This window comes from Papaver somniferum, chromosome 9 (assembly GCF_003573695.1).
Source record: "Papaver somniferum cultivar HN1 chromosome 9, ASM357369v1, whole genome shotgun sequence".
Classification (NCBI taxonomy): Eukaryota; Viridiplantae; Streptophyta; class Magnoliopsida; order Ranunculales; family Papaveraceae; genus Papaver; species Papaver somniferum.
The window spans coordinates 36667682-36683911 of record NC_039366.1 but is presented as its reverse complement, the minus strand read 5'-3'; the positions used below and the strand labels follow the sequence as shown (position 1 = coordinate 36683911).

Below are 16230 nucleotides of genomic sequence, written 5' to 3'. Positions count from 1 at the left end.
TCCCGCATGGTATTCCTAACATTACTTATATTTTATGATCATATACCTCGTAAGCAGTTTTACAAAGTTGGAAAAGATGCTAACTATATAGTCTCAATAGAGTTCCCACAGAGAAGACAATTAATATTCTGAATCATACCTGAATTATTATACAGACAAGCCTCTAACCGGGTGCATACGCATCCGAAGTACCTAACGTGTTGTGCGTGAATATGGTAATAGCTGGCCAACTCCTTCATTTATTTATTGATACAGATAAATAAGTAAGGCGTCATCCACATAACCTTGAGATAGTGGCAGGTTGGTCTTTGTCCTGTCATCAAATTTAGAGATCGTTTCATTTATGGCCTCATAGGGCTTATGAAAAAATGTGGTGAATCACTTAAAGCTACATATGGCTGCATCGTGAATCCATTTTTCCAACAGACGCAGGTGATGTGTCGCCTGATATATATGACTTCATTTTTCAAACCATTCTAAAGTTCATATCTTAATTTGTTTTAGCGTTTCACAACGAATCTCAATTTGGACTCCTTAGCCAAACATGGTTGGAACATACGACCTTCCTGAATAATAATGATGCTTTTCTTTTTGTTTTTGACGTTGATGTGCCTTATATACTCCTGCGTCATTATAAGCTTCTGACCTTTTTCCATCTGGTGGAGGTGACGTCTCTGTATCGGGCACTTCGGATATGTCCCTTTTCATCTTAATCATAAAGAAACAATAAGGGGTATAATTGCATTTCCATAAAACTTGGACGAAATTTAGCAATCCCCTTTAAGCCAGATCTCTTTTCGTTGGCTGTATATCTCTGCACATATTCTTGCTGTTGGTGAGTTATATTGGTGCTTTGTTTTTCCTGGTTGCAATGAGTATATGACTCTAATTGGCACCCTTTCAATTTTTCTGGTGGTGATCAATTTGCCATGGTGTGCAAGAAGATTACTTTCATGTAGCATTTTGATAAGACCGTTGAGACATCTTTATCCAACTGGTTTTCATATGTTTTCAGTACAATGTATGGTTGTGCAATATATATAAGGGAATTGTTTTCAGCATTATGAATTTCCATTTCAACATCATGAACTGGTTGGTATGTGTTCGGTTGTCTCATGTAATTGCTAGTGTTTCTGCCAATGGAGTTTTACTTATAATCCTTCCATTATCACACAACATGATGAGAAAATGTGTGGTGAACGTTTCCTTCTGTTGCTCCTCTTGTTTTTGCTATGAGGCCCTTGCATTTGCATCGTGTTCGCATTTTTCATTTTCTGTTTGAACTGTTAAAAAATAAAACATAAATGTTGTATGCATGTACATATACATATGCATCAATGTAGTGCTGTAGATTTTGTTCCAAATGATTACTTTACTTCTTGAATCCACCATTTTTTATTCTTTTGTGGTTCCAACAAAAATAGTCTCGGTTCTTCTCTTTTTTTTTCCTGGCTCAATGCTTAGTTCGCTACCATTGGCGAATTCTTTCTATCGGCAGTACGCAGGTTTTTATAGTGAAAGTTTTTGTAATCAGGAAACTATTGATGGTGAATGGTTGTGTCTGTAGGTTTAGGTTAGAACCAAAAATCATCAAATCAAAGATAAAATAACAAATATACTTACAATTGTTTTTTCCATCAGAGACGCGACCCATTGTAGATGTGAATGGACGGAATAGAATCAAATCGAATCTCTCCCGGCAAATTTAGGAGTTGATATTCTTACCACATTTATCTTGTTGGCGACTCTTTCACACGTACTTTAAGAAGAACTGGTGTCCTTGATTTAGAGATAGAAGGTGTAAACCCCACTTGTATACATAATAATTTAAATAATATGAATACATATCCACGTGTAAGACCTTCAATAGTATCAGATTCTCAAACCCGTTGTACTAATTAAAACTAAACCAAAAGATGCAATTATACGCATGGAAAGATGATTCTACTTACCGGAGTATGGATTTTCATGAATTTGTTAAACAAAAATCGTGTATCCTTGAATCGTTGTAGGTAAAGCGGTACAATCAAGAAACAGGAATTTTGACTAAGAGAAATGTTTCCATAAAAGTGATCAAAATCTTCAGGTTTAAATATAAATCAAACCGACGGATTATTTGATTCGTTCCTGACGGTGAAGTGCCTTAAAATCGTTCGATGACAGGACACAAATGTTGAATAAACAATGGGACTCTTTCTCACGTATCTCTCTAAAGGGATATGTTTCCTTTGAAGGGACACAATCGTACCGACCCTTCAAGGTGCCATCTGGGTTTCATCTGATATGGAAGTGACTATTGGAGTGGCCAATCAGATTGCGATGACAGGGAAAGGTGGTGCTGATGTGGCTTCACAAAAATCAAAACTAATTGTGATGTCGACATGTGGTTGTTTTGGGTCCCTTATTATAAAGAAAGATAATCAAGATTGGAAGCTCCAGTATAGGCAAATTCCAGACTAGAAACGACATCTTCAATGGAAGCAATCCATAATTGCTTGCCAGGGAAAGGTAACAGTCCTCCAGTTTCCAGAGCTTGATAAGAATTTGCAACCGAAAACCATTACCATACCTCCAGTACATCCTCTTGTCAGACAACACAGATGCATGTTCCCCAATTATGTGCAAAAACTAAATCAGCTCCAGTAACTCTTGACCGCTCAAATTTCTAGAAGATTGAGTCCAACTACGTATATTTGCCATTTTTTTTTATTGACGAGTATAATTGTATAAGATATTCGGCGTTTAGAGCGTTCATAGCGATGCTGATGCGTGCCACAAACCTAAGATATGTCTTGCTTTAGTTTTGGGTTTTGGCAAACTACAGACTGCAACACAAAGCTATCTAATAAGGCTCTCTTTGAATAGATATTTGGAGGTGAACGAGGTCTATATATGTCCATACAGATGCGTACATTTAATTTGATTTTAAACCAGGCAGGCGGGGTTTCAAAAGGAGATTAATCTGTGTGTGTGTGGGTGCGTGGGTGGGGGTGATTGGCGATTTTTTCAGGGATCACATCGCCACCAGGATAGGATTAAAATCGATACTCATTCGTACTTTAGTCTGGGAACAAACTCGATCTTGATATCTTTCGCTATACATAAACTGGAAAATTGTATTAAGTAGAGTCTAGAATTAAAATTACGGTAGGGATATATGGTTCTAAAGTTCTAATCTCAAATTATTCCTTAATAACAGCCATGGGACTTAAAATGAGCGAGAGACTAGGCGAACGAATGAGGAATCTACTATGAGATTTGGTGGAGAAGAGCCTTTACGGCTTATTATCCATTTTAATATTTATCAACGCCCCCAAAATGGTCTTATCTGAAATCACTACTACTAACTATGAGTGTGTTATAAATTGTGTCAATTATGTAATGAATGGTAGATTTTTTGCAGTTATCAGATAGTATATATGTACATTCATTATTAATCAAGTACAACATATAAATATGAATATAGAGGCGGGATTCCTTCACCCTCTAAATTTCATACTATTTCACACTTGTTTACGTATTTTGGTGAATATAAACCAAACCCTAAGGATATGATTTTTTCAAGTTATAGAGATAGGGGAAAGTGAAACAGCCAAAAGAGAGAAAAGGGTATAAACTGGCAAAGCTAAAGGTTCAACATTCACCAAGTAAGATCCAGATCCAAAAATAGAGATAAATACACTTTTACTAGATTGGTACCCCCATTGGTTATCTTCGGTTTTAAATGCTAGGATTTTTCATTCAATACTACATAGCTTGTACTACATGTAGTCTCTCCTTCTTGACCACCAAACAGTAACTCTATTTCCTCATCATCATTTACTTCTCACGGAGTCACATACGTACTCACTCACTTCCCTTCTTTTTCTTTCATTGTTTTGAGAGATGGGTCTCATCTTTTTGTCTCATGTTACTTGATCATATATACTCATTTCTTATTGTATAGTATTATAGTGTATATTATTTTATCTCATTTTTTTGGTGAAGAAGCATTCTCCTTGCCAGCTAAAAAGTCAAGAACCCTTAAATTAATAGAGCAGTGCTCTCCCGCGTAGCTGCGCGCAGAAGCTCTATAAGCAAGCAACCCATAAGCCGTTGGATTTGCAAATCCATCAATTTTGTTGTTTTCCATAGAAAAAAAGAAAAACAGGCCTCACGCAATTAAATAAAATAAAATAACCCTTCTTTCCTAAATCTAAGTTATCCCTCTGTAACATTGCTTAATCCCACTTTCTTCGTCTTATCTGTTACTTTCTTTGTCTTCTGCATAATGTTGCTTTGATAATCATCTTACAATTTTAATTTTTTTTGGTAAATCAAAAATCATCTTACAAACCAAACAAATAAATAGTACAATAAAACCAAGTCTTTAAAATCTAATTAAATATGTAAAAGTGTAAAACAAAATATAATTCATCAACCTCTTGAGAATTTGTTACTCTTCGTGGAGAGAAAAAATACTCTCCATGGAACATCAGATAATTTCTTCCTCTCTTCCTCTTAAATTCTCACCCTAATATATATTTTTTTCTTTTTTTATTCATTCAATCCCTCCCCATTAATTTTATCTTTTCATTCTTTAATTTGGGTCTGAGTTCCTTGGTTATTTTTCCTTTTTTACCGATTTGAATAAAGGGTATTTTCAATTTTTATTTATTTTTTGGTCGGATATGTTTTTTCTGATTAATTGGAGTTTCGGAGGTAGAAATTTCGATCAGAGTGAAAGTTTGTAAATTGTATTCTTAGATCCATATTTTTTGCTCTTAAATCCAACAGATGAGGACATGTTTGCTTACCGAGCTTTCCAACGCAACTGCGTGGGATAGCACTGTTCAAATTAATAATCATCCAAATTACATGCTTTAAATTTGTATAGCGTTATTTTTTTATTTTTTCGAAGGAGTTTGTATAGTGTTACTGTTAAGTTGTTAGAAAAATTATTTTTCTTCAAAAAATAAATAAAAACGGAAGTTAATAGGGAAATTGTACTGTAATTTCCAAGAGTGACTTTTAAGATTGGACTTCTTGTTTCTTGGAAAAGCAATCATGGACGCCCCTATATGTTTTGAACTGCACATCTCTTCATGCCTATGGTCATGAAGTAATGAGTTGTTGTTTCCCCTGGCATCCTAGACAAAGATAAGGATTCTCTTCGTAACCTTCGAGGGTGTGCGACAAATTCCAGGAATATAATTAGAATTAACATAGTAACTGAGCTAGGGTTGTCGCCTGCCAGTGCTGCCACTTTCTGTGCTTCTTCAGACATCCTGAGAAAATTGGTAATGGGAAAAAAATAATCAGATTTTGAAAAGAATACCGCTCTTCCTCAGCAATAAATGCATAATTAACTACCTACATGGATCGAAAGACCACATACTCGTATGGATGCTTCTAATAAGTGCAGCTATCATAGTTATCCCCCTTACCATAGAACCTGAGTTAGCTGTAGATGAATTTGGAACCAGAGTCCCATTCCGGTTTGGAGTTATCCTACCGGGATATGTCATAGTTATCCTACTCATTTTACTCATTTAGGATAAGAGTGCACCGTGTGCGGTACTTTGCATTATCATTCGGATTCGCATGCAAGGGATAGCGGGTGCAAAATTTGACTTGTATAACTAAGAAAAATCAATATCTTCAATTTCTAAAGTTCAGAGGAACGCATCTCCTTCCAAGAATAGCAAAACCATCTCCAGTTCTCTACAAGTTTAACTTATCAACACCCTCAAAATGTTCTTATCTAAACTCATTAACTGTGTGAATTAGTTCAAACCAACTTCCCAACCCGCATACTGGACGTTAGAAATTTTTGACAGGTATGAGATAGCATGCATATTCAAGGGTAAATATGAGGTTATTATATGCATATCTACTTGATACGGAAAAATGAATCAGCCAAAATAGCGAAGAGGGTATAACCTGGAAAAAGCCAAATGTTCAACGTTCACCAATTAAGATCCAAAGATAGAAATAAATACACTTCCACTAGATTGGTACCTCCATTGGGATTTTTCAGTTTTAAGTGCTAGAATTTTCATGCGTTTAGTTGTATTTCTTTCTGAACAAACTCTCATTATTACTGTCTAGCTAGTACATGTAGTCTCTCCTTGACCACCAAACCATAACTCTATCTCGTCAGCATCATCATCGTATGTTTCACAGAGTCATACGTACTCACTCACTTCCCTTCTTTTTCTTTCTTTCTTTCTTTCACTTTCATTGTTTGGAGAGATGGGTCTCATCTCTTAACTTTTTGTCTCAGTTACTTCATCTTATACTCATTTCATATTTGTCTTTCAACCACACTTGAAAACACTGGTTTCTCATTCACTGATCTCCCTATAGTCCATCATTACGTCTATTCTTGTTTGAAGTTATAAGACTGTTATGGTAAGTTGGTCTCCTCTCCTTAATCTCGTGTATGCTTTGTTTTGATCTTTAGATTGTTGTAAATCTAACTTAATTTTTAAGGTTTTCCATACATTGCTTCTCTTCTTCATTCTGATCTGATTAGTATTTTGTTTTTTATAGTGATGTAAGGTTGAACCATCAAAAGAAAAAATGGAGAAAAGTAAGTTCTCATGGCCGCCAAGACCTTACACATGTAGTTTCTGTAAAAGGGAATTTAGATCTTGTCAAGCTCTTGGAGGTCATATGAATGTGCATAGGAGAGATCGAGCTAGGTTGAACCAATCAATTCCTTGGGTCGACATGAACCAATATCAGCACGATAACTTCATTATCCCTAACCCTAATTTTCACCCATCATGCTCAACTAATGCTTTCACTAATCACCACTTCCCACCAGCCTATCCTCCTACATTTGCTTATTTCTTGACTAGTAGTACTACTCCTCCATCTATCATTGCTTGTTCGTCGTCAACACCACCACCTTCTACTGATGAAAATATTAGGGAAAAATCATCATCAACTATATTTATTAGTTCATCTTCTTTCAGTCAGTCGTCGAGCACCAAACGCTCGACTACTTTGCCCATGATGGATATGTCGCTGGAAGTTGGCGACCAACATCAACTTGAGGATTTCATGAATGAGAATGACAATCACCACCAGTATTATGGCAGTAACAATAACGTGAAGATTCATGGTGAAAATGTTAGGCTAGATTTGGAGATTGGCTTGTGCTCCGAAGATGACTTAGATTTGGAGCTGAGGCTTGGGCTTTCTGCATAAGCACTCTCATCATCAATTTACCATCTAAATAGTGTTTTACATCAGATTCGTAGTGTCTATCTCTCTCTCTTTACAATTTTTATTGTATTTTTTAATGGAACTTGTCTTGACGAACTTTTTCATGCATGGATCATCTATCTCACGTTTAATTTTTACCTTTTAATTACTTGTTCAAAAAGTGATTAATTATAAATTGCTCAATTATGACTAATTAGTATATGACATGTGATTTTGTTTCTCGCTCTTGTGATTACATGTTGGTGGTTGGCTAGCTAGCTAGATCTGGGTAGGTTAACAATAATAATAGTATCGATCTGAGTTAACGATAATATATTGATTAGATTATTGATTATTGATGAAAATGTCCCTTTTAAAGAACTTTACCCTTTAAATACAGATTTTCTATGAGAATAGCAAACAAGATAATAAGATAAGCCATAAATACACTATATGAGACAAAGTGTATGATACGCCAACCAAGCTGATAAATGTCACTCACACTTAAGATAAGACTGAATGATGGCCCTAGCTAGCTGCCTAAATGCAGTAGCAGAAAAGTAGCCAATGAGTTTGTCTTGGATAAAAAGCAAAGTGCAGGTAGCTAGCTTGGAGTGTAGAAAGATTATAACCCCGCCAATTAGTGATAGAGTTATCTGCCAATCGAGTGATATTGTATCTTATAAGAGCGTCCACAATGGATGACTAAACCCAAATATAGTGTCCAGCGGGTAGGTGCAGTGGGACGGACCATCAATTAAAATTTGATTAAAGACTAAAATCCAGATCAAATTTGGTCGGCGACCAAGACCAAATTCAAATATAGTCGGGCGTTTATATAGTCCACGCCCCATAACCAGGCGGACGTATAATCCACGTCCCATCCCAGGCGGACGTATAGTCCACGCCCCAACCAGGCAAACGTATAATACACGCCGGTCTTCTTTTTTTTTCTTTTGTGTGGAGCGGGCTTAATACCTCCGCCCCACTCTTTACAAACTTCAAATGCATGGGGCGGGCATAATACCTCCGCCCCACTTTTTTTTTTTTTTTTTATTTTTTTTTCTACACCGGGCGAACGTATACTCCCCGCCCCACACCAGGCGTTGGTATATTCTACGCCCCACACCAGGCGTTGGTATAATGTCCGTCTGACCAAATTTAATTTTTTCACCGTAGGGTCACACACCAGATTAAACCCAAAATTTGGTTTTTTTTTTCCTCTTTGGTCTTTGGTTATACTCGCACCACTGCAGTTGTTCTAAGGAGACTATATTTTTTCTCTCCACACTCTAGGTTATTCGAAATGAACAAGATAGCCTAGGTAGAAACAAGATATGCCCTATGGTCCAACATTTTTTTTTACTGATGTGTATAAACATGCCAATAAGGGGAAAATTTTCCGATCCTACTTGTTGTGTCCACACACACATTTTCCCCTTCATTTGGAAAATTTTCATTTTTATTTGCCATAAATTTACCTAAAACGACTCTTTGTTTTGCACTTGTAGAGTCCGAGAAATTCAGAACTTCACTGTCTCTCCATTATTACGACGCCTAACCAGCTAATAAGGCGTAACTTGCAATCAAATTTAAAAAATTACTCTCCTCAACGTACATAATATATGTTCATTTCTTTATCCCTTGTAGATTCATAAACAGCTTAAATTATGTGATAATATTAAGACTTTATCGTTGTGCATGTTCCCGACAATGTACAGTATAGAGTACTGTACGTCAGGTTATGATTGCATTTCCTTAAAAGGAAACCTGAACACTGCATATATTATTTCAGCTTCAAAACTGCATGACGATCACTTTCTCTCTCTAAAACGAAGTTATTAGATAGATTCTCGATCTCAGTAATAATCATGAGTACCACTGAACCCATGACGAACTACTGGTACTGTGTTGCTATGATGAGTTTACACAGAAAATTTAAAGCACGTCACCACAATTCTAATACGTACTCTTGTACTCATAAATCGTAGTGTTTGACTACTCCTAGTCTCACATACGTACATACCGACTATTAATTTACACAGCATCTTGGAAGACGAGGGTTTCTATGAGGATTATTCAAAATTGTCGATTCCCCCAAACAATCAATGGTAAGAAGATTTTTATCTCCTCTGCTGATATTGAAAATGAACTTAAGGTTTGTCAGAACTTTCTTGTTGGGTATTTTGTCGGTCGTAGATTAGATTTCATTGTAGTTAAAAACACGATGGAAAACGCATTGAATCTTAAAGGGAATTTTCATATGACTCTACATGAAGAATCAGTGTTTATTTTAGAATTTGATTTGGAGGAAGATAGAATCTCTGCCATGGAATTGGGGTATCTATTTGTGTCAAATAAGTTATTTTTAATCCGCCCATGACAACTCTTTATTGAACAAGATATTCAAGAAACGAAAACATTACCAATTTGGTTGAAGATGAGGAACATTCCAATTCATTTATGGCATGCTAAGGGAATTAGTATGATTGCTAGTCTGGTCGGTACTCCCTTGCTTACAGATAAACATACTCTAGCTAGAACAAGAATGAGCTAGCTATGCTAGGGTATGTGTGGAAATTGAAGCAAACAGTGATTTTCCGGACTCCATTCCAGTCTCCTTTGAAGGTAAAGAGTTTAATGTCTCAGTAGAATATCCTTGGAAGCCTACGAGATGCCTATCCTGCTCTTCTTTTGGGCATTCAAGTGCTAAATGTAACAGGGACCCTGCAACCAAGGTTCTTAAGAAGGCATGGATGCCGGAAGTGGATAATAGTGATAAGGAAGATATTGGGCAGATGGTAGAGACTCAAGGGATGGACAAGGAAACAAGTGAAAGCGCAGAAACAGAAATGGCTAGAGTAGAGTATGCATATGATAAAGGAAGCTCTAAGATGGCTAAAGACGTTGAAGTTACTAGTGCTCCTGCTCAGAATTTGAAGGAAAAAAAAGAGATCTAGGAAAAACCAAGAAACTTTTTCAGTTGAGGAGATTCAAGAAGGGAGAAGCTGATCTTCTGATCCTTTTGTCCCCCTGGCTTTGAAAACCACAATAGATTTCATGCTTTTGAAGAAGACGACGAGGTTGCCACTTCTCAATTAGGTTTGGAAGATACAGGAAAAAGCTTCTCATCGCCGATTTCATCGGAGCCAATTCTTGTAAAAAGCAAGAAAATGGAGTCAAAAGCAAAAGTGACAGGCATGTTTCTCTATGGTACTTTAAGTACAAAAAAGAAAACTTCCCAAAAACCTAAAACTCCTAATAAGATATCAACAATTAACCTTGTGGAATTTGGTTCCTAATGGGGTTTAGACTTTCCCACTGTTGAGGTGCATCGTCAAGATATGTTTAGCAATCTTGCGAAAAATCATGATGATCTAATCATAGGGGAGGTTGAAGAGTCTTATACTTGATAATAAGTTATGTTTTATTGTTTTGTTTGCAAGTTGCTTTTTGAAATTCAAGTATGTCAAGATATATTTTCAACGGCTAATCTTCCTTGTGTACTTAGAATTTATCTATCTTCAGTTCTAGTCTTGTGCTATTTCTTTCCCTTTGGAGTTCGCACTCATCTTTATTTGTATTCGCCTGCACACGGTTTGTGTGCTCTTTAATCTATTCTATTTGATACATCAAAAAAAAAAAAATTTACACAGCATCTTTCCGAGAGGTAATTAAATCCAACGGAAACTAAACAATCAATACGTATCTTAACGTAAAAACTTTGACTGAAACAAGAACAACATCACATAAGTGATTATTCTGATCGGACGACGTCATGGGTACATCCTGGATATAGCTTTCCGATGCACTTTGTATCGTCGAACTCCTTCAATTGACCAAATATGCATCTTGTATCAATCACTCATGCATTTTGATGCCATATATTTGATGCTTAGCAAGTCAATGGGTACAAGAATAATGTAAAAATAAAGTGTGTGTGCGGATAGTGAAACAACAAGCGTGTAGGTAGGGCTGGTATGGGGAAGGTCCCCCACCCGTGGAACGGTGGAAGAAGAAGAAGAATGGACAATTAAGAAAGAATAGAGACAACAAGCATGTTCATCCATCATCTCATTATTCTCAGCCTTTTGGCCTTTTCCTTCAACTTTGATTGAGTAGAACACTGTGCAGTCATGCGTATACTTCGGCGGTGATACTCTTGATTATATCTATGAACAGGTACATAACGCATTTTCGGCATAAGCTGAAATGAATTTCGTAGCATTCTTCATCTTTTATCTATTACTAGTTTGAGACAGACGTTTAGCTCCAAAAATCTACCGAGAAAAATATAAGTTCTCAAAGATTTTTTCGAAATGTAATACTCAAATAAATTTATCTTCCTTTTGTAGATACTAAATACCGTACGCCTATTATGTGTGCAAAGTAATGGTTTGATGAACAAGCGAAGGTTATCGCGTACAATATATTTAAGATGACCCATCAGATGACGTCAGAAGAATCACGAGTAAAGTGTGATGATCGTGCGATATTGTGTAGTACGTGCGAAAGGGGCCAATATAAGCGTGCGTCAACAACGCACGCGAGATCCCAAAATAGGGGCTTTGTTAGCTGTCATCCACTATATAAAATCCCTATATAAGGGACCGAGCGACCGTGTAAAGACGGAGATCCTTTTTGAGAGCCTAGACTTGGAATTTAGGAGAGAGAAAGATTATTTGTTCTCCAAGTTAGAGTTCATTTCAACTCTTGTAACCATATTGAAGATTCTATGAATGAATGTATGAATTTTAAGATGATTACTTGAATTGTTACTAGTAGGAAATACCAATTGGTCCTACAAATAATATATTAGAGAGAGTCTAGTCCAATTGACCTAGTCAATTGTATGGTATTATTTGGTCATAAAAATTATAGTTTGGTCCTAGGGTGATGTAAATGTCATCTTGTAGTGGCAGAAATACCCTTTTGGATAAGGACCATGTATATAGTCAAAAAGTAAGAGAAAAATATTCATTCTCATATTTACTTTCTCTCTCCTATATTTTCAGATCTAGAATTTCTCTCTCTCTTTTTCTTTTTTATTTTCTTCCTGCTAGTGATGAAGAAGATGAAGATGATGATGAATGATTCTCTCTTCTCTTTTTTTTCTCTGCTAGTGATGAAGAAGATGAACTTTGAACGATGATGATGATGAATACGATGAAGTTTTGCGTTTTTTTTTTGATGTTTTGCTTCTGTTTTGATGATGAAGACGGTGAGGTTGAAGATTCTGCTGTTATTTATGATGATGATGAACCTTTATCATCTTACATGCTTGGGTAAGTTTCGGATCTACAAAAGAAGATGAAGATGACGGAGTTCATTTATGGAATGAACTCTGGTTTGTGATGAAGATTTTGATGTTTTTCCGTCTGTTGTTGTTGCTGATGATGGAGAGGATGAAGATGAGTTGTTGTTGCTGATGAAGAAGATGAAGATGACGGAGTTCATTTCAGGAATAAACTCTGGTTTGTGATGAAGATTTTGATGTTTTTTCTTGATGAAGAGAGATTTATGTTTTTCTTCATCGATGCTGCTGCTATTGTTGAAGATGATGAATTTGATGAAGTTCATTCTTGAAATGAACTCTGTTTTCTTTTCAACATGATGATGAAGATGATGAAGACGACGATAGATTTATGTTGAAGATGACGATGAATACGATAGATCTTGATTTTTTGATGTTTGTTGCTCGTGTTGAAGATCTTGAATTTGATGTTGTTGTTGATGATGAAGAAGAACAAAACGATGACAACAATTTCATGGATGTGTTGCTGCTGCTGTTTGAAGACAGCGAAGATGATGCTACTGCAGTTCATTTTTACGAATGAACTCTGATAATTATGGATTTTTTTGTGTGTGTTCATGTAAAGAATGAACTCTGTTTTTTTTAGGTTTTTATAAGGAGTTCATTTCTGGAATGAACTCTGTTTTTTTAGGTGATTATATGGGGTTCATTTATGGGAACTCTCGTTTTTTTATATAAAGTTCATGTCTGGAATGAACTCTGGTTTTTTATGTTTTATATGGAGTTCATTTCTGGAATGAACTCTATTTCCTTAGGTTTTTATATGGAGTTCATTTCTGGAATGAACTCCGGTTTTTTATGTTTTATATAGAGTTCATTTCTGGAATGAACTCTGTTTTCTTAGGTTTTTATATGGAGTTCATTTCTGGAATGAACTCTGGTTTTCTTAGGTTTTTAGGTGATTTCTGAAAAAATAAGTAGAAATTAACATGAATTCATTTTGACGAATGAACTGCTACAAAAAATAAGTAGAAATTAACCTGGAAGGGTACTTTTGTCCATTTAATATTTTTAAATAATTATGGACCAAACAGTAAAGGCGTTTGACCAAAGGACTAAACTGACATGAGCCCATCTAAAAAAGGACCAAACGATTATTTTCCCTTGTTATTAAGATTTCATTAAGGGTGTGGTTGTAGAATTTCCTGCAACTACATTTTGGCGCTAGAAATCAGCTTGGAGTGATATACCATGGTGGTTAAAGTTTAGAAGTTTAAACCTAAAAGTTCAGAAGGATAGCCTCAGAAATTTCATCTTCATTGTTCAAATTTTTAGTAATTTACAGAGAATTTCTTCTTTTAATTGAAACAAGAAAACAAAAATGGTAAGATAAAGTTCTGTAGCAGGACAGACGGTACCGATCAGAAGGAGCAGGAGAATCACTGGAAGAAGAAGGAGTGAAATTGCAGAGTCATCCAGGATGGGAGAACGACATAATCAAGATCAACAAGTCCATCATCTGATTCAATGAGAACCTGTGCAAGATAATGTTATTGACTACGATAGAGTGAGTGTTCATACTTCGCAAACAGATTCAACAGGAGAGGATGAACAAAAGACTGGAGAGGGAGGACTCATAGAAGGAACTGATGAAGATATGAAAATCGAAGAACTTCGACAGAGGTTGGCTTCGAAAGGAAGGCGAGAGCATGAAGAGCGTGCGAATTTGATGCGTCAGAATAATGAGTTAAGAGAAGAGAATATAAGATTACAGGAGCATAGATCGAGAAGTACAGCTTGCTCAAGGTCAATATCAAGTAGGAGTACATCAAGACGTAGTCAATCTAGTCGAAGAGATGTCAGACAAGAAACACATTTGGATAATATTACAGAAAACAATCAAGAAAATGATGATAGCCAAGATAGGCGCGATGAATATCACATAGAGAAACCACCATTAGATGATCGGTACGTGCTATATGGTGAAGGTCATCGCATGCAAGAGGGTTATATATATTACAGGCATGAACAATAAGGTGAGCGATATCAAGGTGAACAGAATGATCCAGAGCAAGGAAAAATGATACTACAGGGTAGACAAACATTAAGAAACCAACGTGAACGCGAAGCTGAGGTTGAAAGGTATGTGGTTGTACAAAATCACGCACAAGATGAGCAAGAAAGGCGCAGGAGAAGAAGACAAGAAATTGAAGAACGATAATTGCAGGATGCTGTGCGTGAAAACAACCATGACAATCAAGTAAGAAGACGCAAGTTTAATCGCACACTTCCAAACCAGACTTTGGACGATGAGGAAGAACAGAGAAGATCTAGGTGGCAAGAAAGAGAGATGTTAAAGGATCGACACGATCAAGTCGAAGAGGATGAAAGAGAAAGACGGAGACGCCGGAGAGATGCTAAAGAAGAAAGGGAGATGCATGAGTCTATTTGTCAAAATAGACATGACCACAGAGTAATGCAAACAAGATTAAAAAGTCCAATGCAACAAGACCAGGTAGTGAATGAACAAATCTAAAGAGAGTTATCGGAAATGAGAGAAATGGTGACAACAAGAAGAGAGGGCGGTAGGCGACAGCTAGATGAGGCAATTGAAGAAACAGGAAAAACACCATTTCCAAGGCAAATACAGCTGGAGGGAATACCGCCTAAATATAGTTTACCAGCGTTCACCAACATCTTTGATATAACAACCTGTGTGATACAGCACATAAAAGCCTATGTGCAATATTTATTGCAATGGGAAGATCATGATGCGGTTCTTTGCAAGTATTTTCCGGCAAGCTTGTCAGGAGAAGCTTTGAAGTGGTTTGAAGGTCTACCTACTGGAACAATCAGATCATTCAATCATTTACAGTCAATATTATTAGGAGCATACATCAGTAATAATGTATTAAGACCAGACATAGAGCAAGTATTTGGTTTGCGAAGAAGAACAAATGAAGACATGCGAAGTTTAACCACAAGATGGAAAACTATATGCAATGAAATGGTTGGACGATTGGATGAAAAAATCTAATATTAGCGTTCATCAATGCACTCTTCGCAACAGATCTGTTATACACACAAATTTTCAAAATTAAAGAAACCATATCAATGATAGAGTTACGCGAGTATCAGGAAGAATACATCGCTCTTGAACAAAAGCAGAAAGAAATGAAATCTTATCATGTGGCAAATATAAGCACAAAAGCTGGGAATGCGAGTTTACTTCCTAAGATAACGAACACAATCGCAAGTACATCTCAAGAAAGACACGAAAAGGCAATAAATGAAGATCAACAAAAACTAGTAGCAATGCGTAGTCGATATCAAGAAGAGTGGGAAAGAGAAAAACAATTCAATAATCGTGGAGGAAATAATAAAATTCAAAGACTGGCTAACCATCCAGAAGGATATGGAGGCCAAAAGTAGTATTTTAATCAAGGTCAAAGAGGTCGCAAAGTAGTTTGAGAGCCAATAAAGATGCCGCATCTAAATGCTACAATAGAAAAAATATGGGAAGTTATAGTTTTGATGGAAGAAATATCGGCACCACCAAATGCATGAAATGAGCCACCACCAGGGAGGAGAAGTAGAGAATTTTTTGCTTATCATCGCTTCCATGGTCGCACAACAAATAATTGTAGGGACATAAATAAAATCATACTGTGAATGGATCAAGGGAAGTTAGATCACTTTTTGTTACAGCAACCGCAGAATTTACCTCCACCACCTCCAGAAGGTCGCACAGAAGGTATGGAGACAGGAAGAAATACCTATTT

General features: G+C 36.4%; 1 protein-coding gene across 1 annotated transcript; it reads left to right on the top strand.

Moving 5' to 3' along the window:
• Positions 1–6564: 6564 nt before the first annotated feature.
• Positions 6565–7197, top strand: LOC113311793 (transcriptional regulator SUPERMAN-like). The gene has a single exon (XM_026560589.1). It carries the CDS (start codon positions 6565–6567, stop codon positions 7195–7197), a length of 633 nt encoding a protein of 210 aa, XP_026416374.1.
• The last annotated feature ends 9033 nt before the right edge of the window (positions 7198–16230 follow it).